This window comes from Oryzias latipes, chromosome 15, assembly GCF_053564925.1.
Source record: "Oryzias latipes strain Hd-rR chromosome 15, Olatipes_Hd-rR_3.1".
In the NCBI taxonomy this organism is placed as follows: domain Eukaryota; kingdom Metazoa; phylum Chordata; class Actinopteri; order Beloniformes; family Adrianichthyidae; genus Oryzias; species Oryzias latipes.
Genome location: NC_136251.1, coordinates 25,926,239 through 25,952,186, shown reverse-complemented (window position 1 = coordinate 25,952,186; position 25,948 = coordinate 25,926,239). Strand labels below are relative to the sequence as shown.

General features: G+C 38.2%; 5 protein-coding genes across 9 annotated transcripts; 2 read left to right on the top strand and 3 right to left on the bottom strand.

The window, feature by feature from the left end:
- The first annotated feature begins 686 nt into the window (after window positions 1-686).
- On the top strand, window positions 687-9,418 carry si:ch211-217g15.3 (uncharacterized). The gene is made up of 5 exons (XM_011484502.4): window positions 687-781; window positions 7,645-7,806; window positions 7,894-7,948; window positions 8,076-8,113; window positions 8,200-9,418. Exons 2-5 carry the CDS (start codon window positions 7,799-7,801, stop codon window positions 9,293-9,295), a joined length of 1,197 nt encoding a protein of 398 aa, XP_011482804.3. The 5' UTR covers window positions 687-781; window positions 7,645-7,798; the 3' UTR covers window positions 9,296-9,418.
- fuom (fucose mutarotase) lies at window positions 9,378-11,659 on the bottom strand. Of its 2 annotated transcripts, XM_004077174.5 has the most exons (6): window positions 11,465-11,652; window positions 11,188-11,256; window positions 11,039-11,109; window positions 10,860-10,958; window positions 10,710-10,783; window positions 10,099-10,264 (listed from the first exon to the last, which is right to left on the bottom strand). In XM_004077174.5, exons 1-6 carry the CDS (start codon window positions 11,547-11,549, stop codon window positions 10,198-10,200), a joined length of 465 nt encoding a protein of 154 aa, XP_004077222.1. In that variant the 5' UTR covers window positions 11,550-11,652; the 3' UTR covers window positions 10,099-10,197. The 2 variants fall into 2 exon arrangements, with proteins under 2 accessions (XP_011482803.1, XP_004077222.1); XM_011484501.4 differs by lacking the exon at window positions 10,710-10,783 and having other exon boundaries at window positions 9,378-10,264; window positions 11,465-11,659.
- Window positions 11,660-14,461: 2,802 nt separating this feature from the next.
- echs1 (enoyl CoA hydratase, short chain, 1, mitochondrial) lies at window positions 14,462-18,678 on the bottom strand. Its single transcript, XM_004077173.4, has 8 exons — window positions 18,504-18,678; window positions 17,134-17,331; window positions 16,937-17,064; window positions 16,504-16,603; window positions 16,326-16,430; window positions 15,070-15,189; window positions 14,925-14,992; window positions 14,462-14,854 (listed from the first exon to the last, which is right to left on the bottom strand). Exons 1-8 carry the CDS (start codon window positions 18,592-18,594, stop codon window positions 14,789-14,791), a joined length of 876 nt encoding a protein of 291 aa, XP_004077221.1. The 5' UTR covers window positions 18,595-18,678; the 3' UTR covers window positions 14,462-14,788.
- Window positions 18,679-19,542: 864 nt separating this feature from the next.
- Window positions 19,543-21,527, top strand: sprn (shadow of prion protein). Its single transcript, XM_004077172.5, has 2 exons — window positions 19,543-19,767; window positions 20,297-21,527. The coding sequence occupies exons 1-2, from the start codon at window positions 19,630-19,632 to the stop codon at window positions 20,768-20,770; spliced, it is 612 nt and encodes a 203-aa protein (XP_004077220.2). The 5' UTR covers window positions 19,543-19,629; the 3' UTR covers window positions 20,771-21,527.
- Window positions 21,343-25,759, bottom strand: mtg1 (mitochondrial ribosome-associated GTPase 1). 4 transcript variants are annotated; one of them, XM_078931987.1, is made up of 11 exons: window positions 25,518-25,758; window positions 25,355-25,419; window positions 24,960-25,064; window positions 24,799-24,885; window positions 24,673-24,729; window positions 23,935-24,025; window positions 23,796-23,890; window positions 23,624-23,720; window positions 23,463-23,544; window positions 23,265-23,377; window positions 21,343-21,774 (listed from the first exon to the last, which is right to left on the bottom strand). In XM_078931987.1, exons 1-11 carry the CDS (start codon window positions 25,618-25,620, stop codon window positions 21,677-21,679), a joined length of 993 nt encoding a protein of 330 aa, XP_078788113.1. In that variant the 5' UTR covers window positions 25,621-25,758; the 3' UTR covers window positions 21,343-21,676. The 4 variants fall into 4 exon arrangements, with proteins under 4 accessions (XP_078788113.1, XP_004077219.1, XP_020565284.1 ...); XM_004077171.5 differs by having other exon boundaries at window positions 23,796-23,857; window positions 25,518-25,757; XM_020709625.3 differs by having other exon boundaries at window positions 23,796-23,857; window positions 24,673-24,885; window positions 25,518-25,759.
- Between the last annotated feature and the right edge of the window lie 189 nt (window positions 25,760-25,948).

Here is a 25,948-nt window from a genome sequence, read left to right as displayed (position 1 = left end):
TAAAAGAATACACAGATTTTCACAGTAATTTTGTTTTGTTTTTTGACTGATCTCATTAGTTTGAAGATTTATATCTGATCTCTCCAAACTGTTATTAAGTAGAATTTTCAAAAGTTATTTTTTTTACTTAATTAGATATTTGGATAACTACTTTTGACTTCTTTACAAGTGAAATTATTCAAAGAAAAGCTGCTCTTAGTTCAGTTAAACTTTTGTATACTCTACCCACTGGTCTTTTATAGTATAGTGGATGCTCTTAAAACTATGCTTCCATCAGTTCAGAGTTGAAGACATTTATTTTCAATGTTATTCCCAAAACATTATGCTTTTATTAAATTCTTTACTTTGACAGATACTGCAGACAATTTTTTTCTGTTTTCTGTTGTGAATTTTTCCTTATTTATATATTTTTTGGAGGGAAGATTGCTCCATATTGAATTTGGTCATATTTTAGCGGTTTGACATTTGAGTTCTTTACAGTTTTGTAAACGAGGTGGTTAATTGATTAACCTCTTTTGGTTTGGAAGCTTACTCTATTAGTGCTTGTTTCAACACATTAATAATTGGGCACAGTAATTGAGATTATTAAAAAAAAAATCAAAATATATAAAAAAAAATCATAAGTAGATGATAAGAATAGTGATTTAAAGACATATCATTTTCTGACATACAGGTTGGATACATGAGAAAGTGGCAACGAGTTCTTGCATATCACAGATGGCAACTCTTTCCTCTTTCATGCGGCGCCTCTCTTCACTCTGCTGTCGTCTGTATTCTGCAGGTATGCAATTATAGTTTGAAAAGGTTGGAGCCAGACCTTCTATAGGGCACAGCGTGGGAACAAAGTGGGGTGTGGGAGCTGGGGTCAGGGTGCACAGTGCTTGACTGGTGACTACACAGGGCTGAGACATAAAGTAAGTGACGCTCAGGATTTTGTATTTGCTTACTGTGTACAGATACGATTTTTACATCCTCTGACCAAAGAGAAGATGGCAAAAATATCCTGAAAAGCAGTTCATTATTCGTATTGAAACGCATCAAACCAGTAGAATTTGTTGGAATATTTCAATAAAACTTTTTACACAAAGTCCATCAGTGGATATCTTAATAGCCTTTAAATGTTGCATCATTTCAAATAAAAGGATACAAAATGGTACTGTTGTTTCACTTATGATCTGTGGGAATGAAAGACAGATCTGATACCTGTTAAAAACACTTCATGCATAAACCTGCAAATCCTGCACAATAGATTTAGGAAATGTATATTTTAATAGAAAATGTCAAAATTCTTTTTGTTATCTAAAAATAAGACTATTATGACTAACAGTTTTTATTTTTGTGTCCGATTTCGTGCACCAACAGCTTTTCTTAAAGTTATATTTTTGATTTTTACTTGGGAGATGCGATGAAAGTTTAAATAAACTTTAAAAGTGGACTCTTTCATGATGCTCTGAACATATCAATAAAACATTACTAGAACATTACTAAAATGAATATCCACTCTAGCTTTTTTTTCCCCACTCCTGTAATCTTTTGAACTATTTTAAAAACATTCCCATTGCTCTTTTAATTATGATTTTTTATTTATTTTTATTTTTAGGCAAAATCAAAAAAACCTTTTCCGTTTTGTAGGACATAGTTTCCCATTTTCCATCAACCCTCCGTTTACAATATCTCCCAGTGGCTTCCAGCCCCTCACAAATCCAACCTAACACTAAAAGTGCAACAAAAATGGCAGTCACTGTTGGTGTTAGGTTGGAGCTATCCTGCTGAGCAATCCTGTTGTACAGTTTTGAGTCAGAAGCCAGCTCAGACGAGGAAAACAAAGACAAACATGAATTTAGTCGTCTAAAGGAGCAGAGCAGGGAGGTTGTATCCCGCTGACTGTAGGACCAATGTCACTGCTTTTTCCAATTGCATTTTTTAGACGGCTCCTGATTCACAACAATTTGAATTAAGAAATGCTTAGAAATGTAAATTTAATATTAATTTTCTTTATATATCATGAGAAAAATGCATGTTAAAAACACCAAAACCACATTTTTTATTGCAATTGGTCTGTAAGAGGGAATCTGAATTTTAGGGTTTTAAAATTTGTCACTAAGAAAAATAGATCCTTTTTCTCAAATCAGATTCTCACTAAGCAAGTTTTCTTTGAACGTTCTAACAGACCAGACCTCTGTGAAGTTTTAGGTTTATTGAAGGCAGGGATCCTAAAAACCTTCATCCGTTGACAAAACTGCTCAAAGTGGACACATGTTTCTTCAATAATGATGAAAGCGCAGTGTTCTTGTAACTGGATCTTTCTGTAGCAGACAGCTTTCCATCACAGAACAGCGTGATCTTCCCTTTAAACGTGGAGCATCAAGACAGATGGATCTGAGACGCGCAAAGTCAGACACACAGATTTGGAGCATAACTAAGAGGCCTTGAGTTCAATTTGTTTAGAGGGTTTCTGAGTCTCCAAGAACTACAAAATGTACAACACCTGTGTTCCCTGTTAACACCTGTGCTCTTGGGGTTTCTCCAAATACACTTCCCTCTGGGTTCATTCAGCTGGCAGTTCTGGTGAATTCGAAGGGTTTAGGGGTCAGGGGTTAAAGGTTAGGGGGTACTCCAGCTGGCAGCCAAGACTGCATCGGGCTCCAGTGAGGAGGCATTCAGACTGGTTTGGGAGGGGGTCGCCTAAAGCTTGCTGTGTCTTTGTGATCTGTGATTCATGTGTTTTTTTTTTTTTTTCTTGAACTTTTGTTGTTGCAATTGTCACCAATAGTCAAAAACCTTCAAAACTTAGATATTAAAGCTATAAATGTGGTTTGGCTGCATGGTGCATGTAGCCTAAAAGCTGCAAGCATGCTACTAATGTTAATGCTTAATTTTTTTTCTGTAACTAAAAAAATCAGATTTTTAAAGTGGACAGTGGCATCAAGAAAAGAACAGTCTGTAGGGGGGGGGGGGGGGGGGGTCAAACTTCTAAAATTCCTCAAAAACAAATATCTGTGCACCAACGTTTTCATTCAATTTTTAGGTCACATTGGCTGCTTTTTAGAAATAATTGAATGATCAGATTCAGATTAAAATTCTAATTGACTCTTCTGTTTTACCCACTGAAAAAACGCCCACAAGTAAACGACTTCATTTTTGCAGTCCGCAAATACATGAAATTGATCGTACCTTGATTATAGCAAGTGGCTTGTATAAACCTTCATCTGTGCACACAGAACACTGTGAAAAAACTAAATAAAGATTAAAGGTAGTGATTACTTTTTCTGCAGATGTCTTTTTATTGTGGCTTTTTTTTAAACTTGTTCAAGTTTCCTGATATTTTTGGTTAAATTCAGTCTAAATTATCCCTGCCCCATTCATGAAACACCAGGTAAAAACGCTTAATTCATTTAGCTTTCCGAGGTTAAAATAATTCTGCTTGCTTTATCAAACTGCTCTCAAAACCGGGCCATAAACAAACAAAAAAAAAAACTAGAAACATGTAAACAATTTATGCAATATTTCTTTTAAATTGCCATTTCGCGAGGAAACATTTGCAAAGAAGTCAGCAGTCGAGTTTCTGCAGTTCCCTGCTTTCTTGATTGTTGGCAGATCTTTTAATTACCAACATAACCACATGTGCCAAGTGTTGGCATGAAGTGTGTTTCTCTTTACAGAGTTTTCCAAAACATTAGCTCCCCTCAAGTGGAAAATCGATTTAATGAGAAGTGCAAAAAAAGTGTAAATAGCCATTAGGCTAACTTTAACAGCTTCCACATGTTTACTGTGTTTATGAGGGGTGTGACTAAGGAAGAGAAGGTTGCACAGCATGCTCATATACAAGGCACAGATAAAGATGGAGTTGGAGTTTTCCCTCTCATTAGTATCCTTAAAATATTATTTCCAGGGGTGGCACAAGGTGTAATGTAATGCAGGAGGTGTTCTGGTTGTTTTAGGTTAAATAGATAACACAGTTAGGTCATCTTTCAGAAAAAAATCAGAATATTTAGTCATCAAACAGAGATTCCAATGATCTCATAAGTTACATAACTCTTTTTCTGCCTCCATCTGTCGTCAGCATCATCACTGAAGGAAAACTGTCTCCAGTATTACATCTAGCTCTAACTAATCAGGTGGCTCTGGAAACCCAGACTATTATTTTGCCTCTCTGAATCCAACTATTCATTCAGGAAAACTCAAGATTGTTAGCAAGAATTGTCCTCAAAAAATACTAGATTAAATGTTTGCGCCTGTTCCTCCATGGAGGTCCTTCTCCCAAACCTGTAATTCATGCTCTAATCCATCGTTACATGTCTGATGGGAGTTTAATTGATGTTGGTGAGGCATCAATTAAGTTAATTGTAGAGCATTGAGTTAATTTTAGTTATTTAGAAAACCCCAGCTTTCCTAAACACTGTGAGTGTGTGGGGGATGTGACGGAAGGCTGTGTGCAAAGACAGAAGGATGGTTAGCCGCAAATGCAGCCCTGCGTTTCAGAACAACCTTCATGGGATTTAATGATGGCATTGATGATTGTTTTAGTTGCTGAGGTGACTTCTCTGCTTTTGTTCCATTTCAAAGTCAAAAGTGTTGTGTGAAAATTTGGTGTGGAGTCTGATGTCTCCTCTCCATTGTCAAATGGAGAAAAAACTGTTTTCTCGATTTGTTCCTGCACCAGTGGAGGTCATTTGATAACAGTAATTCTGCAGGTGCTGTGCTGAAAGCAACAAATTCTGATATAGGCCAAAGTCAGATAATCAAATCCTGCATCCTTAATTGGAAGAAGGTTATATTTGTATTTCTTAGCAGCATGTTAATCTACTGTGTTAATCTGGGGTATGTCTAAACATATGCTTTTAATAAATGCCAACACATGCATCTATCTTCAAATCCAAACACATGCAGATAGTCAAGTGTTTCATCAGATAATCAACTTTGTCATTCCCCGCCGCAACATGCAAGATTTGGAGAATGTTTTAATGCCCCAAATGCTTATAAATCAAGACTTGATGCTGATTTTAATTTTTACAGACAAGAAATTTAGTCTTATTCTCTCACCTCAACTTGGTAATTAGGGACGCAAGCATGAGATGCATTGTGATGGAAAATAGACTTGTCCATGGTTTGCACATTGCAAATAAGACTAAACTTCTGATTAATTATCAAGCCCCGACAGCCTGCAGTACATTATCCTTACAACATCTGCATCGTGCCTATGGAGCACGTCACAAAGTCATTAAAGTGATATTTTGCATGAGCTTCTTTCTTTTGATTTTTTTTCTCAAACAGAATAAATTGTAGGTCAGATGAGAAAGAAGAATTTTGCTTTTAGTTATTAACTGACAAATTATCATGTGCTATTCATAACCAGATTAAACTACATCAAATTAAACTTTATTTAAATAGTACGGAACAAAACAATCCATAAAAGCAACCCAATGAAGCGGCATTCTTTTCCAGTTGCTGGAAAAGTGTGAGAACTGTAAGTTTTGTTAATTTCTATATTTTTATAGATGTATATCCTTACAAAAAGGAGGAAAAAACTCAAAAACTAAAATGTTCATTCACTCATTTTTATTTCACAGAGAACCTTTAGGATGTCTGGTATTCTTTATCCTCTATTAAGAAGCAGACCATTTAGTGACCTGAAAGGGGCTCGTCAACAAGTCATATTGGACTCATACATATGGATCTGATAGAGGGGAGATAAGCAGCAGACATGGTGGAGCCATCCTCTAACAGAGCAGAAAGGCTCTGCTGTCTCTCCTTCTGCTTTGTTGAACAGCCTGTTGAATCCCACTGTTTGTGAGAAATTGTTACTGAAATTATAATAACTGCTATGAATCCTTACAGCAATGAAACTCTGAAATCCAATCATGCTACTGAGGCCGAGTTTAATCTTTCATGGTCTCTGAGCTGGCATGAAAAATGCTGACTTATAACTATGTTGTAGATTTAACTGACAACCTTATTTCGTTGTGCTGTTTTACAGTATGACTTCAGCTTAAATGAACTTGTTGAGTCATTATGATTTTAAATTTAAAGTCATGTCTCAAATCTACTTTCTGATTGTGAATTTCTTGATTTTTTAAGTGAAGATGTGGATGACACCAACTGTCAAAATGTGAAGTTACCACTTTTTCCTGTAAAATAAAAAAACATTTTCTTGTTAGATGTGGTCACCTGCTGTATCTGGGACTTTTATGGATTTCAGAAACCAATGATATGTTGCAAGGGGTCAATTTTTTTGGCAGGGTTGGGCATCTACATGCGTGTCCTTTGCCACTGTGTTGTCTTAATTTCAGGAGTTAAATTAAATAAATGTTTATGTATCCACGAGGGGCCCAAACCAGGGCCTCATTGTGCCGGTCCCAAGCCCGGATCCATAAAATACAGAGGGTTGTGTCAGAAAGGGCCATCCGACGTCAAATCTGTGCCAAACCAAATATGTGAATCAGAACTAAGCTGATTAGCTGTGGATACCCCTGAGGGGAAAAGCCGAAAGGAAAAGAAGACTAAATGAAATCTAATTTGCAAAACAAGGCTTTTTATATCAAGCTCAACAATTTTAAATTTGTGACATTTTATATGTACTTGTGTTAGGATTATTTTGTCAAAAAATGCACTTACAGGTGTACTGAATTTGAAATCTATTGTACGTTAATAAAAGCGCTACTTTAAATTAGAATATAGATCCAAAACAAATGAGGGAAAGACAAATATAATCGACTAAAGACTACACTTTAATATCTACAATACCTAAAAATACTTTTACTTTAATAGTTTTGTACAAAGTTTTAAGAGTTTAATTTGGTAGGTCCATTTTCTGTACCGCTTTGTCCCTTTCGGGGTCACGGGGCTGCCGGAGCCTATCCCGGCTACTTGGGCGTAGGCAGGGGATGCCCTGGACAGGTCGCCAGTCTGTCGCAGGGTAGAACGTCCACAATCACACACCCATGCACTCTCACACTCACGGACAATTTAGAGTTGCCAATTCACCTATGAAGCATGTTTTTGGACAGTGGGAGGAAGCCGGAGAAAACCCACACATGCACAGGGAGAACATGCAAACTCCACACAGAAATGTCCCCAATTGATGTATTTTTCATGTCCCCCAGCCGGGACTTGAACCAGGGGCCTTCTTGCTGTGAGGCAAGAGCGCTAACCACTGCGCCACCGTGCAGCCGTGCAATTTGGTAGGTATACAGAATAACCATATGATGTCAGTTTAGGACTAGTTTTCCATATTTTTTTCTCAGGTTGTTGTTTGCTTTTTGAGAGACTTTTCATTGAGATTTTCTGCCCTTTAAGCTGAGATAAATGCCCAACCAACTGTATATTTAATTATTTTTGTATGCTATAGTTTTTAAATTTTTATGTTTGTTAGTCTCAAACTTTATTGCACACAGGGGATAGTTGCAACGTTTTCTTTTAGAAAATCTCCATATTTGGTAACTGTTGCATAACAATTATGACATTTTCACCCTTTAAAAAAAACTTTCATAACTAATGTGAATAATTTGATACCAATTGCTTATTTATTTCATTTTTTTATTCATTAACACTTTTCCTTCAACCTGACAAGATATACATCTTGAAAATGTTGATAAAGGTGCTGGCCTATAAGATTAAATCATTTTTCCTTTATATTTTATACAGACGTCATAAAGGGTTATGTATTACACATGGATTCTTTTTAAAGGATACAAAGGTCAAGAAAGCACAACAGGTGCAAAGGTTGAAAAGCACTCCTTCGTTGTCAGAGCAGGTGGAATTTAGACTGAAAACACTGAACTCAGAAGAGACCGGCAAAATGTTTAGGTGAGTTAAAAAAAGAAAATGATAAATATTCTGTGTTTATTTGTTTTGGTGGAAGTCTTAACTTTAATCTAGCCTCTTTTCACACAGGATTTCCCTGGTATTGGGTGTTTCGTTGCTGCTTGGTGCTGCAGCAAAGCCCTGGGTGTGTACTTTAATAACACTCTTGGTTCTTTAGGAGAACAGTTTCCCAGTAAAGTAAAATATTTTGTTTTTATGATCCTTGAATGGTATTTGTAATGGAAGTGTGTAATATTTATGCTCCTTTTCAGGATAAGCGTACCGAAAAGGCCTTCCAGGAAACTTCAATGTAAATTTGTATTTTCCCAAAATGAGAAGTAAATAACTTACAGTGGAAAAAAAACAAATTCTGGTAATGCATGAATCTTGTTTTAGGTTCAAACATGATAAAGGTGAACCGTCCCAGAGGGTGGAGGTGGAGCCTCCTGAAGACATGGATAAGATTCATTACGATGTCGCCCCGAGAATGAGGATATGGAAAAGCGTGAGAGACGGTGAACTGGACAAACAGCCCGTGAGGCCAAAAGAAGGCTTGGATGAGCTCCATCTCACCTCAGTTTCTGAGATCAACATAGTTCAAATCCAAAAATTGGATCCCCCCTCCAACATTCCAATAAAGGTTTTCCAGGGAGATGCCAAATTCAAACCTGTGGGGGATGAAGATGGTATTGATCGCCCTGTTTTTAGGGACGTTGTTGTGAAGAAACCTGAAGCTGACATGGATGAAATCTACCACAAAATGAAAAATGAGGTGGCTGCCGGACACTTGGGTCCACTGGTGGCTAAAAACAACCTGGATGCTGCATCTCATCGACCAGAGACAAATGTGGACCAAAATCAGAGAACAGTTCATCTTGAGCCAGAAGAGGACATGGATGCTGTCTACCACAAAAAAACCTTCATCCCAGCCCTTCATCAAAAGAACACCAAACCTGCAGCTGCACCTGTACATATGCCATCACAGAGAAGACACGCTGAGCCAGAGGAGGACATGGATGCTGTCTACCACAAAAAAACCTTCATCCCAGCCCTTCATCAAAAGAACACCAAACCTGCAGCTGCACCTGTACATATGCCATCACAGAGAAGACACGCTGAGCCAGAGGAGGACATGGACGCTGTCTACCACAGAAAAAACGTCTTCCCAGCCCTTCATCAAGAGGACACCAAACCTGCAGCCGCATCTGTCCATAGAAGACACGCTGAGCCAGAGGAGGACATGGATGCTGTCTACCACAAAAAAACCTTCATCCCAGCCCTTCATCAAAAGAACACCAAACCTGCAGCTGCACCTGTACATATGCCATCACAGAGAAGACACACTGAGCCAGAGGAGGACATGGACGCTGTCTACCACCGAAAAACCTTCATCCCAGCCCTTCATCAAGAGGACACCAAACCTGCTGCCGCATCTGTCCATAGAAGACACTCTGAGCCAGAGGAGGACATGGACGCCATCTACCACCGCTAATTTTGCAAAGACTCAGGAAGATCCAAATTTATTCATGGAAATAACACAGTTACCCTAAACACATGGGTAACTGTTCTGCTCATTTGATTTCTTGTTAATAAAGTTTATTTAATAACAATCAAAGGTATTATGTTTCATTTACTGACGTAATTGTCTGCAGATTTACAAAAATACAGAACATATTTGGCTTGAATAACATTGAAAAAACAGCTACAACAAAATGCAGTCTTAAAATAAGGAACATTAATTTAAATATGGTAGTTTTGGCTAATCACAGTTGTAACTCTCAAATGGATTATTTTTATATAGATGTTTATCCCAGGATGTATGGTGGTGTAATGGTCATCACTCTCGCCTCACAGCATGATGGGCCTGGTTTGAATCTTGGCTGACTCCTTTCTGCGTGTTCCCCCTTATGCATGTGGGGTTTTCTCCGGCTTCCTTCCACAGTCCAAAAACATGCTTCATATGTTAATTCCAAATAGTCCCTTATGTGTGACTGTGTGAGTGTGTGTGTGACTCTGTGATGGACCGGGGACTTGTCTCCGCCTTCACCCGAAACACAGTGACCCCAAACTGAAATAAAGCGGATGGATGTTTAACCCCAACCTTAAATATATAAATAATAATAATAATATGATCAAAATCCACATGATTGTTTCTTCAATTAACACTAAAAAATAAAAATATTATATTTGGTTTTTCATTATTTCAAGATAAAAAAAATTTCAAACAAGTGACCACAACTGGTAACAACAAATCAGTAATATGTGACAAAAAATATAAAAATAAATAGCAGTGACTGTAATTTCTGAATTTATTGCGGGCAACAGAAATCAGAAACTAAACTAAACTTTTTTAAATCAACAAAAATATTTTCTCTAAAATAACAAAGTTGTTTGTCACTCTAGAGACTCAGCAGGAATGACTCCTTTTTTCAGGATCAGGTTCCCATAGAGAGCCGTTTCCCTATGATAAAAAAAAGGGAAAAAATCAGTTAAAATACAAACACTAATGAAATTACTTCTATTTATATTTTGTTATCTTTTCCTGTTAAAATACGATTTTTTAATTTTACTTTATCTTGCAGCCATAGTTCCTGCTTATTGTTTCACTTGTACACTGTGTTTTTGAGTATTTCTACTGTTATTAGGCTGATTTTGATTTGAGACAACATATAAATACATTTTATTTTGGAATTAGTTAAAGTTAAAACTATACTTGGCCATCTTTCAAATAAAATTGATTGATTTACATGAAAAAGAAAAGCAGTTTGACAGAATATTTGACTTTTTTTGTCGCATTTTCCCTGTTAACTTTTTTTCCAAATTACATGTTTTGTTCTAGCTTTTATTGACAAACAAGCCAGACATTTTTAAAAAGAAAGAAAAGAAAGGGGGGAATAAAAACATACCCCGTAGCCACAACGGCATATGACTTTTTGGCACGCTCATAAAAGGCAAATCTTTCCACCTTCTCTAGAGGACTCTGTATGTTTAAAATTTTTTAATTAGAATAATTTATTCACATCAAGAGATTCAGTGTGCAGGCAGTTCTGAATTACCTTAGAGCCTGCCTGGCTCAGGAGATTGGAGTAGATCTCCCACACAGGTACAGATAAACCTTTTTGTTTGTCAGTGTCCACCAGATCCATGACGGCAGCCTGAAAAACATGCCAACATTTTCTTAAAACATTGTAAAACTTGAACTTAAAGTCAGTGGTTTTGGCAGGTTGTCATTTACCGGACAGGGGACATACGTATCAAGTGGCAACAACTTTAAAATAGCCTCCAAAAGTTGTGGGATTTTCAAACCTGCAGAAGGATCATGCATCAATTTAACAAAGGCATGCAGACTTTTATTATTTCAAAGTTTGCTCATATCACACATACCATCAGCTCTTATTTCTTTTGGACCACAAGCACAAACAGAAGATGCAGGAAAATTGGCATCTGCAAGCACTAAAGTAAGTGAAAAAAATGTCATGAACATTTATTAATTTACTGATTGAACATAAAGTAAAAACTATTATCAAATGTGAAACAGCGTTGCTGCTGCTTGTGCTTCTGGTTTCCAGTTTCCTTTTGTGTCTTGCTGCCTCGCGGTGTTTAAAGGCTGTCAACTGTTTTTAAGAGCAGCTCTATGCATGTGTGTATCTGCGGCTCATACCCAGTTCATCCCCGTGTCCCATTTTAGCGAGAACATACAGCAGATCAGGGGATAAAACTGACGGGATTCCCTTCAGGACGACCATTATGACTATCGCGGTAATGCAGGAAGTGAAGAGTGAAGTGAAGCATGGGAACTTCCTGTCTGCACTTCCGCCTTTGATTCAGCCACTCCTAAATAAGTGATTTAAAAGCTTAAAAACGATTCCGTTTATCATCAACACGAGTTTTCTATACAAAAAAGGTTACTTTTAATTTTCCAGCCAAACATTAAAAATGTCAAAGATAAGGGGAATGCAATAATGACGATAAATGCAAAAAGGAAGAGCAGCTATATTTGATTGATCCTTTCAAAGATAAAAGTATTTAATATGAACCTTTATTAGAAAATAACTAAATGGACTTATGCATACAAAATGGAGTCCTTTATGGTGCTCACTTCAGAGTAAATAAATGGGAAAATTGCTGCTTTTGGGAGCCATTCTCTAGTGGCCAAATAAGGAACTGCTGCAGTTATTACTTCCAGATTGACCACTAACGGTGGGACAGAATATAGGGACTTGGCGTTGACCAAGATAAGACAAATAAATGAATGAATGAATAAATAACTGGTATACATTTAACACCTGCTTACTTAAATCTCAGAACATAAACTTTAATTTTCAAGAATGCCCAGTAGTCTATTCCCTAAGATGATGCACAGTTTTCTGGAACACAGACAATTATATACCATCACATTGCTATTCAACGTAGCATCCAAACCCACTTAATCCCGTTCAGCCCCACAGGGTTGCTGGAGCCTATCCCAGCCACTTTCTGGCGAAGATGGGGTACACCCAGGGCTATTATACCAGTCCAGCATAAAATCAAAAATGTGAAAATTAAGTAGAAAATTATTAGAATAGAATCTAAGTTTTTGTAAGAAAAAAAAAAGCCCAAATAATACAAACACCTTTTAAACCGTTTTCCCTGTTGGCCTAATCCTGTGTTGTTCTTTAGCAAATCAAAAACATGGGTTACAATGATTCTTGGCAGTTTGTCTGTACTGACAGGAAAGGGCAGCTTCCTAATTTAGGGTTGGTAATCTTCAAGTTGTGTTGTTTCCGACACCCTTGTGCAGACATTATTCAAAGCAGACTCCAAAGAATGCATAACTCCAGCAGTGCCCATTGCCAAGGAGGAGAGATAATGAAAATATTTTTCAGATGAAGTCTACTCCGCCAGGCATGTTTTATTTGAGCCACAAAAACTCTGGCCAAATGGGAGAAAAGTGCAAAGGATATGCACAATGTGAATAACGATTGCAATTAAGGTCAAATTAGCAATTTTGTGGATCTGTGCATTCATTTTAAGATGTTTTATGGTAAATCAAGCTAAAAAAAGCTACTGGCTTTATTGCATTCCTTTGGTTTTGCTGCTTAGGCTACATGTATTCTGCTGCATGTCAGTTAAATTTTTGTAGGATAGCTCTCCATAATGCTAAATGGGCAATTTTCATTGTGAAAAACAAAACTTGGTTATAATTAGATTTTTGACCTACCCTGTTCTAACCCACGCAGAGCCAAAACACTGGCCTCCAACTGACGCAACAGTGCAGATATGGTAAACAAAATGACTGCTGTTTTTTGAGTTTTAGAATAGTTATGTGAAAAGAAAGTGGAGACTGCTGAGCAGGAGTAAAAACACCCCTCACAGGCCTGTCTGCCAGATCTGAAACCCCCCTTGAGGTTCTCCGGACTCATGCTGCTCCCACTTTATTCCCACTTCTTTAAATGAGTTCATCACACTATGAGGGTCTGCACTGCCAAATTGCAACGTTTTGCCCCCTTTGTGTGCACCGAGAGCCAACATTTATTATTTTGACCTTTCGGCATCCTCAAAGAAGAGTTCTTTTTCGGCTGTTCTCTGGCCTTCCCCACAGAGGGAGAAAATGACTTTTTTTCTTCTTCTCCTTTTAAAAAGTTTGTTTAAAGGGGGGGGGGGGGGGGGGGGTTGCCCAGATAGAAGTCTCCGAGAGAATACTGGAAGAAAAAAAAATCAATTAGGCCGTGGCCGTGTGAAGATCAGAGAGAGAAAAGGTGCCTCCTGATGATTGGAGAGGCTAAAGAAAACTCACATTAACCACATTTGTTCTGCTTCTCTCTTTGAAGTGCAAACTATGTTTTTATGAAAGGGCAAATGTATAGAAACAAAAGCCAAGGGGCAAGTTTTAATTGGGAAATCAGTAATTTTTTTTCCTTTATTTTTTAAAGAAGACCAAAAATAAATGAAATCAGCTTATAAATCACCTTTTCTAACAGCAACTGCATTAACTTTAAAGGCCTTTAAAGTAAACAGCAAGGCTATCATTTTTCAGTTGCTGAATTGAGAGAGCCTGTTGTGGACAAAACAGTGACAAAAATAAAAGTAATTTGCTATATAGTTAAAAGAAATTAAGTAGATTTTTATACAATTTTCATTTGTAGATTTTTTAACTTTAGTTTATTATAGTTTATGAAATGCATCTTTCTGCACCCGAATATCAAAGTCAATATACTTGATTGATCGATTTATTTCTAGTTTAATCACTCGTGACTCATAATTCCTGTAAAAGAGCGCTCAGTTACACACCAGGGCTGCTGAATTTGCTGTCCACGTTTTGGTCATTTGCTTTTGTGAAACTCCACAAGAGCGCCATCTAGCGACAAGAACAGAATAGTACAGTTTTGTCTTTTTCAACATTTTCTGTATAACAAATATATCCTCCTGACTACCAGAAAAAAATCTATCCTGTTAAAAATGTTTTAATCCAACACAAAATACAATTCCCAGAGCCCCATCCTTGTAATTGAAAGGCACCAAATGTTGATACTAAAAGGAGTTAATTGAGTAGTCTGCAGCGGTTAAAAGATATTCAGAATAAGAAAAGTCCTTTACAGAGGACAGATGTGCATTGCTGCTACTCAGCAGGTTATTCAACTGTATTGCTTCAAACCTTGAAAACACTTTAGCCAGGAGGTTGAGAATTACTTGAGCTTTATTGGTAAAATGATTGCAGAAAACAGAAATACAAACAACATTGAAAAACATATCAAGCCAGATCCTTCCTGTAAAACACAGGTTAAAATATAGTTATCAAATCATGGTCCTTGACAGATGTTCTTCACTCAGACTGCATTTGCTGTGATACTGAACCCCAGCAGGGCGAGCTTTTGTATAGAAGAACACAACACCTATGCACTCATTTTGTGTCAAATCTCCACTATCAACTATCATCCAGAGCTTCATATCATTCCACAAATCAAACGGACATCAGGAGTTCGGTGTTTGTCAACAAACTCCTGATCTAATTGTCTTGAAAACTGGCTTTTCTCTTCTCCACAAAGGCGGTCATGCCTTCTTTGCGATCATCCTATGAGGAAAATACACATGATAAGACACAAGACATCTTTATATCATCCTTACTGGACTTTCATACTCACTGTAGCAAAGGTAGCGTGGAACAACCGCTTTTCCAGTCTATTCCCCTCTGCCAAAGTCAGCTCAAACGCTGCGGTCGTGCAGAAGATTCAGTCAGGTAAAGCCGAAGCACATCACTTCCCATTTTTACTCGGCACTTTCACACACCTGCATTGACGGCTTCCTTAGCCATTGCAGAAACAAGTTTCGAATTGGAAGCAATCTTTTCCCCGCATTTAACGGCTTCAGACACCAACTGATCCACAGGATAAACTTTACTCACCAAACCTGAAAAACATAAACCACTCAAAGCCAAAAAGAAACAAACTGAAGACTTGGGTTTCTTTAGAACAAACATGTAGGACACAATCAGATTATTTTAAATCTTAAAGGCCCATTCCAATGAAAATCATGTTTTTCATCATTTTAAATGTGTCTCTGAGGCATTTTTCTGGCAATTCTGGACATTTGTACAGAAAATTAAGCTGAAATTTGCATTTCTGAGTACGTAATTTTGTGAATCAGGATCTTTTGAAAAAGAGCTTATTTGTGACGCAGAAAATACGCTGGGCGAACCACAAGCTCCCTGTTCCGCTTAAGAAGAGAGCTCTCAGCAATAGGGAGGGGAAGGGGGGCGGGACTGCTCCATGCCAACATTCCAGCCCACAACTCAGAGGTGAATTTCTAATTAACTTCTGCTGCTCTGCAGAAAATATGTCCAAAAAAAATGACACAGGTTTTTGAATTTTGGCTAAAACTACAGTGAAGTGAAGATCGCATCAAAACAATAATTAAAAAAGCAAAACAAATATTAAAAAAAAAACGGCTTTAAATTTTAGACAACAAAACATTTCGGGAAACAAAATTAATTTTCTAGAAAACAAAATTAAATGTTAGAATAACAAAACAGAGTGAGATATCAGAACAGGTAGTTATTATGGGACATCCCTGATTGGATGATGAAATGCAGTATTGCTTCATGTCAAATAACTTTTGGTTGAAATGACAGACAAATGTGATCAACCGAAGAGAGAACATCCAGCAGATCAGGTGTTAAAACCGACGGGATTCCCTTCAGGACGATCTGCACATTTCTGGAAATTACTTCCGAAATTATTCTTCCTTTTGTTTTATATGTTTTGGTTTCTAGAGTTTTGTTATGTTTTTCCAAAATGTAATGCTGTTTTTAATAATACTTGTTTTTTTCAATGTCGTAGTGATCTTTAAAATCGTTTTCCATCACTTTGTGATTTGGCGATGTGATTTTGCACTTCAGGGCCACCAGAAAAAAGCGGCATACTCATAAATAGAATCCCACTAAAAACGATTTTACAAAAGGTGATGGATGTGGGAGTTTAAAAGATGCAAAAATGTAAGCAACAACAAATCACAGGTAAAAGCATCACACATTCTGACATTGTTACCTGACTGTTTGGCTTCTTGGGCATTGATCCTGTCTCCTGTCAGCACCATCTCCATTGCCAGGGACTTGCCCACTGCACGGGTCAGTCTCTGGGTGCCGCCAGCCCCTGCAGGCAACAGAATCATGAGGAGTTGTTCCAAAAGCAGTGAAATCTGCACATTAGAAAACGTGCTTGTTACCTGGAATGGTACCGAGTAGGATTTCTGGCTGACCAAACTGCGCCTTTTCTCCAGCGTAGATGATGTCGCACATCATGGCCAGCTCACAGCCTCCACCCAGCTGAGACACCAAGCCAACAGGATTTTCCACACAACTCAAATTTTACCTGCCCAATTTTATAGCTTAACTTTATGAATAACACATGGTAGGATTCTAGAAAATACTTCATTAGATATGCAATCACCCAATTCAGCAAATGAACTTGTTTCGGCAAATAAAAAGGTTTCTTTTAGCTCCTTTTCCAACTTTGGGGATTTAAAGTCAATCTTAGCACTATTTAACAGCAGAATGCAAAGGGTGAAACTATTTACTTGTTCAAATGTGTAAAAGCAAATTGCAAAGGAGACACTATAGTGAACAACAGCAGCAATCCTATGATGGTGTGACACCTACAGCAAATCCATTGACGGCTGCAATCACAGGCTTCCTCACTGTGGACACTCTGTTCCAGTGCGCCAGGAAGTTCCCGCCGTAGCATTCTTGGAAAGTCCGATTCTGCATCTCTTTAATGTCTGCTCCAGCTGAGAAACACAACAGGTTGGACATCTTTTCCCCACAGACTCACATCAAACCGTCTTTACTTCTCATACCAGCGAAGGCTCTGTCACTGCCGGTGATGACGATGGCTCCGACGTCTGCGTCCACTTCAAAATCGTCCAGCGCGCGTCCGACCTCCTTCATCAGCCCGTCACACAGAGCGTTGAGAGCCTTGGGCCGGTTCAGCTGAATAAATCCCACGTTGTTCTTCTCACCTCGCTTTTCCACAAGGATGTACTCATACTGACCACCTGTGCAAGACAGATAAAGTAGGAGTGCTCCAATGAGACACGAGTGGAGTTCTAATCAGGATCCTACAAGGAAACAGTTTTGAAAGCAATGTTTGGGGTTATGAAAGTCTGTCAAAGTAGTTCTGATCTCATTTAAAATGGTTTAAACATACCTTCATCTATAAGCTGCATTTTAACCACAATGGTTGGTTGTAAGCAATAAAAACTCAAAAAATGTGCAGACTGATACTGGATTTGAGTGAAATTGCATTAACAAATGTTTTGTGTAAAAAAGCATAATGAAAATGTATGACCTTCAATGTTTACATTATAAACTGAAACCCTGCCTTTTTTGTACCCCATACACTGCAAACTATTTGCTCATTGATGAGAATTAAAACCTCATTTTTAGACTTTCAAGGAGTTTTCAGACGTTTTCTAAGAAATAAGTGCCAGTTTCAGGTTTTATTGAAATTAGCCAACTTTTACTAAGACCATACTATCACCTTGAGCATATTTTGTTGTAGAATGGGTCATTTTAACTTGTACTAGTTTTTTTTTACACTGTGATCAAAACGAAATACAATTAGGTACCTAAAAACTCAAAAAATATGTTATGCAGCAACGTATTTTATGCAGTCCGTAAAAAATTACGTACTGCATGGACAGATCATTCTACTGCTTTCTAGTGATTTTTTTTCTTAAAGCTCTTTTTCTGTTTTAGGCGACTTCTTGCAGTGTAATTGATAAAACCATAAGTGTGGCTCTCCATTCAAATCAATCAGTAACCTATCAGCACTTTGTGCAACTGCTGCTATTTATAAACTTTACAGTGTGTTTGTAAACGCTTGCCTGTGACTGATGTAGTGTGTGAAATGACATTGAAATAAAAACATTCACAAGTCTGGATTAGTTTTTTTCTTCTTTTGTTTACATTTGCATTTCAAAATAAGAGCATTTTATTAATGCCCTCAAATTGCAGGAAAAAATTTACGGTTGAACTGGCCTTTTAATTTTTAATCAATACATGTGTGGTTTCATGACTAAATCAAATGCTGCTGCAGACTCAGTTACTGCTGCGATTTTGTGCTACACGTTGCAGTGACGTAGGTTTCTTGACATTGATTGTGGTGGAACCAGCAGCCGCTGCTCCAAAAACAAACGGAGCTCTGCCTAGTTTTCGGAGCACACACCTGAGCTGTAGAGGCGGCCGGCAGACAGGAGGGCGGGCGCTGCTCTGCAAGGCTTCAGGAGCAAAGCAGCATTTCTGCAAATGAAAGCCATGACATCAGACTCTGACTCTGAGCTTTGCTTCTGGATCTCCACACCTCTGTCCTTCTGTGTCTTCTTCACCGGATTTTTTAGTTGAGGTAAAAGTGATGCTGCCACCTGGCGGCCATCTGGGGTAAGGAAGGCAGAAACGTTTTTATATCGCTTCCTATAATTTAGAAAGTAGAGAAAAATACCAGTTTATTTCCCAAAGTAAGGAACTCAGCTATTTTATAGTTTACTTGCTTATTTTAAGTTTATTATTTTAAGTCCCCAACTAAATTTTTTAAATGCTTGACATGCTTAGAATGTTGACTATGACTACTAAAAAGTAATGTGTTGACTCATTAATTAGTCAGACTTTACTTGTGTAGTTCTTTCACTAACTACACAAACAAACAAACAAACAAACAAACAAACAAAAACCACATGCAGTTAAAACAAATTAAAAAAAACAAAATAAAAATCAACAAAAATCCACACAAGCCCGAGTAGACCTAAAATGCTACAGAAGTACTATAAAATTTGCATAAGGTAGCCTAATATGAGGTTACAAAAAAGTTGAAAAAGAAAAAGAAATAAATAAAAGAAAACAGACGAGACAGATTAGTTTAAAGAATTATAATAATAAAAAAAGTTTTATAAATACAATAGTTTTTAAATTACTATACACAAATAGCAGTGAATTACTATTCACTGCTATTTTCTTGTTTGGCGCAAAACAAAATCTACACAAAAACACAAATAACAAAAATTACTCGATTAAAAAAAGTTAAGCAGAATTAGTGAATATAGGAAAATGCATATGAAAAATAGAGAATTGCATTGCAAACAAGAAAACATGTTTTTGACCAACCTTAGGTGTTCAGACAAGATTCAAAAAGTGCTCTTAGAAAGAAGACCTTGTATACAAAAAAAGGGTAAATAAAATATAATAAAATTTGAGTCGAAAAATTGAGCTACCAAAAATTGGACAGTTTTTATGGGTTTATTTGTTAAAAAACAAAAGAAAGAGAGAAAAAAAGCCTAAACCTGAACCTGTACTGCATCATGAACCCTCTCGGATGTGAACGCGCCGCTCGCTCTCGCGATCACTCATCTGTAAAAACCTGCATCGTCGGCGACCATCTCCTCCGCCTCACTCCGCTCATCACATCCTCATCAGGGAAAGGATCAGTGGGCAGAAAGGTAAAGCTAAACTCACACATTTAACACAACCAGAATCCCTTTAAACGGATTTGATAATAAACGCTGCCTGTGATTTATGCAGGTTACATTCCTAGCATTAACCATATGAACATCATCATGCGCGCACGCGCTCTTTTTCACCATCCATGCATCGGTAAAACTCATTTAATGTTAACCTTTAGAAATGTGCATGTATCTATAGTCTCTCTTAATGACCTAGATTCAAGTCTAACAAAAATCGTGGCCTATTGCAATAATACAGCAGCCTGTGTTGACAGTTCAACCTATAGAAGGATTTGATTTCATTCTTGAATTTAATAAAGGCAGACAAACGATTAATGAGCAGCATAGAAATGTAATAAACATTTAAGACTTTCTCAGCAGAAATAATCTGAACTAAACACCCATGCTTCACAGGGTTTTATGCTGTCATGAACATGAGTCATTTTTTTCAGTGTATTTTTGGTGTCTGCGTCCACATTTTCATCCAAAACAAGCCGTCTCTGTCAATAATGAGCCTTTTCTGCAGCGTTCAGGAATGAACCAGGTGATTGCAACATGCTGGACTTGCCTCCTGCTCTCCGCCTTCATGTTTGAGCCTGCGCTGTCAAAAGGAGGTCGTGGTGGCTCCCGGGGCTCCTCACGTGGATCTCCCTCTCGCAGCTCCACCGCAGGGACGTACCGAGCGGGGGGCCCCGTTGGTGGGACCCGCTCCCGCTTCAGGGTCGCAGGGCGGTCGTCCCCGGTGAGGGTGGCAAGTGCAGCAGCAGCAGGGGCAGCGGTGGCGTTGACGGCAGACAAATGGTACGCGTCTGCCTTCCGCCGCCGCAGCAGCAGCAGCGACAGCTCTGATGAAGACCTGGAGTACTACAACAGGACCAACTACTTTGATGCACTGATGTCAAGATCCACTGAAAATGGATCTTTTCTTTCCAGAGCGCTTTCAGTAATCATCGCCACATTATATCCAACATATGAACTCCTATTGGACAATATATTGTAGACGTCAAAGCTGAACTTAGGCTGTTTTTCAGACAAGGCTGTAGACTGAACCGGGGAAAGAAGCAGTGCTGGAATGCACAGCACAACAGGGATGGAGGAATGCCATCACACAAACTGTATGTTTTTACACAAAACCATTTATACCAGTAAGGAAAATGTACATTCCTCTCACATTTCACCTCAAATTTGTCAGATTTTTATTTCCAGTAAAAGGGGAAAAAAGCTTCAGTTAAAAAAACACTCCACTGCCAACCTACTGGAATATATTTCACCATTTTCATATTTAACACAGTTCATTCACTTTTATGGTTTTAAAGAAGTGATTTGTTAAAAACTGAATTACAAGACGAAGAAAAAAATCACCAGCATCTTTTATTTCTTTCTTTAAACTGTAACCCCCCCATCAGCTACTTTTTCTTAAGAATAGTTTTTATAATTTACAGCCTCAGACATCATTACCTTTCCCTTTAAAACATGTTAGGCTGTCTGTGTGATGGTGACATTTCCTTATGAAGTCAAAGAACAAAAAAAATCAGATTTACAGGTTTTTTAAAGATTTTGTAACACTTGGAATTGAACCGTATTCATATCTTTATTTATTATTTCATATTCCCCCCCAGCAGACTTCCTCTGCACTCAGGAGCAGACTGTTCCAAAGCTATAATTGCACTCCATTATAACCTGCAAACACTTGTGTACATAATAAAGTTTGTTATCACTGTCTTTATGCTAATAAATATCCTGTTTATTCTGTCAAACTGCTGCCTTGCTTGCCTGGTTGAAAAAAGAAGCATAAAACAAGGAGAATGTTGGTTATTATTAACATGCTGCAGGTCCGCTGACAGCCACACATGGAGACAGAAGCAGAATCCGTCCTGGGAGGTGAAGAGCAGGACTACAGGTCTCGTCAGTCCAGCATGACTTGTCCCAGATCTCCTTTCCTGAAGGCTCTGATGAAGTCGTAAGCTGCTGCCGTGTAGTTTGGGATGGTAACCGTAATATTTCCTAAAACAATTCAATAGAAATTTGTGTTCAATTCTCATATTTTAGTATTCATCTGAAGCCGTGTTGGTCATTGTGCTTCAATTTTATAAAATAAGACATCACTTCTACAGTCGAAGTACTTTGTATACTTGGTATACAATTTAGTCTTCATCTGCTGACATGCCACTGACATTACTGCCGCTCTGCAGAAACTATGTCCTAGACCAGGGGTCGGGAACCTTTTTGGCCAAGAGAGCCATAAACGCCACATATTTTGAAATGTAATTTCGAAAGAGCCATACAATAATGTAGTGTCCCTTTCCCACACTGAGGCACGGAGACTTAACCTCTTTTAAGGTTCTTTATTCGGGTTACTGCAGACCGCGACAAACGCCGAACAATTAATTCAGCAACTCCTGAATCTCTCCCGCCGAAACGAGACGAGAGCGCGTCTCCCAACTTTATATTCACCTGCTCCCGCTGCAGCCCTCCCCTTTCCCTTATTCGGCCCATAGCTGAACCCCATTGGTCCAAACTACCTAACAACAGGCTGAGCGACAGAACTGAGAGCCAATCAGCTCTCTGCTTGATGCGGTCAATGAACTCCAGAACTTTTAACGCGGCCCAACAGCCATCCAACTCAGTCCGCGACAATATGTTTAAAACTAAAATACAAGTGAATGTGTGCATTTGATGTAATTTCAACATTTTTAAAGTACAATAAGTCTGTGGATTCTTTTTAATAACATTGTTATGCTGTTTCTAATAAATGATGAGTATTTCTCGTGGTAGTTTTGCTGATGGTCTAGTCTGGTTTACGTGGTGAGTTTCTGCATCATGCAGGCGTTGAGACTTTAAACGTGATCTTAGGTATGAATGTTTTGTAGATGTGAGACAGACTGCTCACATGCGGACCTGGAGCCAAACACACACTCACACGCTGCAGTGAGTGACGGGCAGTGGGTTTTACCTATTTACAATCCCTGCGCGATTCACCTGCTGCCTGTCCCCACAACACCTCAGCCCCACCCTCTGCTTTCTCCCTCACACATCCCGTCCCCGCAACTGCGCGCTCTTTCTCAGAGACGGGAGCGCGCAGTTTTAGGCACGGCAATTCACAGGTTTCCAGGTGGTACAAACTCTGTGAATTAATAGACAATTTTAAACTTATACTAGTGCTGGCGCAGATTTGTCTCTCTAAGCACCGCTACTACTGCGCGCCTCTGCCATCGCATCGCGCACGAGAAGGACTGGTCTAATGAAGAAAAAAAATTTGAATTAAAGATTTGTCTGCGAGCCACATGTGACCATCAAAAGAGCCATATATGGCTCGCGAGCCTTAGGTTCCCGACCCCTGTCCTAGACATTGAGAGTTTTTTTTTATTTTTGGCCAAAAACAGCCTAATCATAATTGAAAGACCACCGGGAACAGTTTTTTAATACATCAAAAGATGACAGGAGTGGCACTTTCAAGATATTTTGGTAAAAATGCTGGATTCCCCCCGACTTACCCACTCCGGTGAGAGCCTTGACCCGCTGAGTCTTCCCCAGTTTCACAGCAATCCGTTTCAGGACGAGCTGGATGTCATCGCTGGGTTCTTGAAGCTCATATTTCTCCACATAACTGCAAAAGAACCCACAAACATAAAAGTGTCAAAATGTGTGATTTTATAAACATTTACAATATAAAATGTAAAAGAGAAAAAGACCTGAAATTCCTCAGCTTGTTCAAAGAGTAGAGTAAATAATCCGCAATTATGTCTTCACCCACTAAGTGATCCAGTATCGTTCCTGCAGAAAATAATGCAAACACATGAGGCAGATGTTGCAACACAATGGCTTGAGAATAGATGAGGAAGTTTCCGCTCACCACATAAAGCCAGCTTCATGCCTGTTTCTACACTCTCTATTTTAGGGGGTAATACTCCAGGTGTGTCCAGCAGATACATTTTGGGCCTTTCGCTCACCTAACGATGTCGACAGAAACAAATACGATCATAAAATTGCACAATAAACCCATTCAATCTATGTTCTTCACCCACCTGAATTTTAGTCAGAACAGCTTTAGTTATACCGGGCTCCCCACCCACTCGAGATGCCCGCCCTGCCGTTAGTGAAAAATCAGAGGAAGAAAAGGCTTACCGTACTATCAGCACATGTCAGCTCTTCTTTGTAAAGTACCTTTTTTCAAATTTGTCCTTCTCAGCGCGTTGATGAGAGATGATTTTCCAACATTGGGAACTCCAATCACCATCATGCAGTAATCTATATTCTGAAAGTTCAGAATAACTACATTTCAGCAGGTCAATTTAAACACATTTGCGTGTTCCATAATATCTGACAGGAAAATAATATGATTTGCAATGAGAAATGATTCTCTGATGCTTTAAGCCTGCAACTTTTAACGCTAAAAGAGGTTTTTCTGACCAAGACTCAGCAAGAGCCACAACTATATATTCTTAAACTTTAATGTTTAAGAGTATAAACTTTATTTATGTTGTTTTTGTCCCAAAAGGTTGTTATGTAATGAAATGTAGCATTTTAAAATTACAATATAACAGAGCAGATTTGTTGTTGTCCTTTCAAAATAAAATAAAATAAAACAAAAATCCAAGAATATCAAGTCAAACATGACATTTTCTATCATTACTGAATCATGTCTTCTATAAATGTTAAAAGAACTTTGCCTCCACTTAATTAAGTGAAACAAATTAACCAAATGTATGATTTATTCAAATTATTAGCATTTTTCTTTAAAGCCAAAGACCAACAGTGGACGGCTATGAAGAGCTGCTTGTGGCTCCAGATCCTCAGGCTACAGACCACTTCTTTAAGTGATGTAATGCACAGACATATTTAGAATTTCTAGTGCTAAATGAAAAGAATCAATTAAAAATACATAAATTTGCCAACCCTTACCTCATCCCGGTTAAATCGTGGTTTGTTCTCAAGAATTTCCAGCACCGTTGGTACCAGCTGTAGAAAAGAAACCTCATCAGGCAACAGAAACGGTGACTTTATAACTAATGTTTTAAACGTTCTCACCTTTTTAATGCTGTTGTCAGCCTGCTTTAAACAGTCTGTAAACAGGACATTCTTTACCCCATCTCTTTCAAGTTTCTTCAAAATCTTCTGCAGGACAAGCATACAAACATTTGTGTTTCACAATGAGACACAACTACTGAGGATATCAGCAGCATGTTTACCTGCTTGTTGGACAGATCGGCCAAATCCATCTTGTTGAGAACAAGAATATGTGGGCGGACGTCAAGTGTGTTCTGAAATAAAGGGTTTCTTCCAGATAAAGGGATGTGGTCGATGTTAAAGAAGAAGAAAAGATGAATGGTAAGAGGTCCTCCATCATATTAAGAGTACTAAATTTACTGAAAATGTTATGCATGGCCAGTAAATGTTGTGTTAACGGATAAACAAATACAGTGGAAAAAGCAAACGGCTTCTAAAATGGATTGCGTTGAGTATCAACACGTTGCAGCTTTTTTTTTAATACACACTGTTAAAATTATTGTCATACACCTAAAAAAAATCCCTATAATAATTTTTATATTCTTTTATTGTGACATGTTTAACATTTGAAGGATATCCTGGCATCATGTATTTCTACAATGCAGTCCACGCTCTTCAGGCTGGCTTTCATTTGCTTGAGCCCTGCGACAAAAAACGATCCAATAGAACACAACAGAATCTCCCACCAATCTGCGTGTTTATACACGCGCAACTAACTAAACACAGAGATATTCAGTCACCTTTGGCCATGTGTCCCGGGAACCAATGAGCCACCTCCCGTCCACCAAAATCGAAAACAGTCCTGAACTTGTCAACATGACGGAGACTCGGAAATAGTCTCATTTTTTCTCCTTATATTTCTAAAGAATTTATCCGGACAGCCATTTAGTTGATAAAGTTTTTCCAAAGTAGTTACAAGAATCTCGTACGGATGTGCCACCGTATTTACATGCCGACTTGAAGCTCTTGTTTGAAAATTGAGTTCCGCCAGGAAATAGTTTGAAACACTGCCCTCTAGTGGTTACAAAGCGACACGCATGTAATAAATTCTGCGTCTTTTTCTGAGTATTTAAGTGTTTTAAATAATCTTTTTTTTTTTCATTTTTAACGATATAATACCTCAAAAACGATAGATTAAAATGTTTATTTTTGCATTTATCAAAATAAAGCA

Coding starts and splice junctions, on each gene's coding strand:
- si:ch211-217g15.3 (XM_011484502.4), top strand. Junction 7,949..8,075: donor GTGCTGCAGCAAAGCCCTGG/GTGTGTACTTTA, acceptor GCTCCTTTTCAG/GATAAGCGTACCGAAAAGGC. Junction 8,114..8,199: donor GCCTTCCAGGAAACTTCAAT/GTAAATTTGTAT, acceptor ATCTTGTTTTAG/GTTCAAACATGATAAAGGTG.
- fuom (XM_004077174.5), bottom strand. CDS start 11,549: ATGGTCGTCCTGAAGGGAATCCCGTCAGTTTTATCCCCTGATCTGCTG. Junction 10,959..11,038: donor ATACGTATGTCCCCTGTCCG/GTAAATGACAAC, acceptor CATGTTTTTCAG/GCTGCCGTCATGGATCTGGT. Junction 10,784..10,859: donor TGAGCCAGGCAGGCTCTAAG/GTAATTCAGAAC, acceptor TTAAACATACAG/AGTCCTCTAGAGAAGGTGGA.
- echs1 (XM_004077173.4), bottom strand. CDS start 18,594: ATGGCTTTCATTTGCAGAAATGCTGCTTTGCTCCTGAAGCCTTGCAGA. Junction 17,065..17,133: donor CAGTGACAGAGCCTTCGCTG/GTATGAGAAGTA, acceptor TGTGTTTCTCAG/CTGGAGCAGACATTAAAGAG. Junction 14,855..14,924: donor TCCACGCTACCTTTGCTACA/GTGAGTATGAAA, acceptor TTTTCCTCATAG/GATGATCGCAAAGAAGGCAT.
- sprn (XM_004077172.5), top strand. CDS start 19,630: ATGAACCCTCTCGGATGTGAACGCGCCGCTCGCTCTCGCGATCACTCA. Junction 19,768..20,296: donor AAGGATCAGTGGGCAGAAAG/GTAAAGCTAAAC, acceptor CCTTTTCTGCAG/CGTTCAGGAATGAACCAGGT.
- mtg1 (XM_020709625.3), bottom strand. CDS start 25,620: ATGAGACTATTTCCGAGTCTCCGTCATGTTGACAAGTTCAGGACTGTT. Junction 25,420..25,517: donor CCCGGGACACATGGCCAAAG/GTGACTGAATAT, acceptor TTTTTGTCGCAG/GGCTCAAGCAAATGAAAGCC. Junction 24,026..24,672: donor CACGATTTAACCGGGATGAG/GTAAGGGTTGGC, acceptor CTGAACTTTCAG/AATATAGATTACTGCATGAT.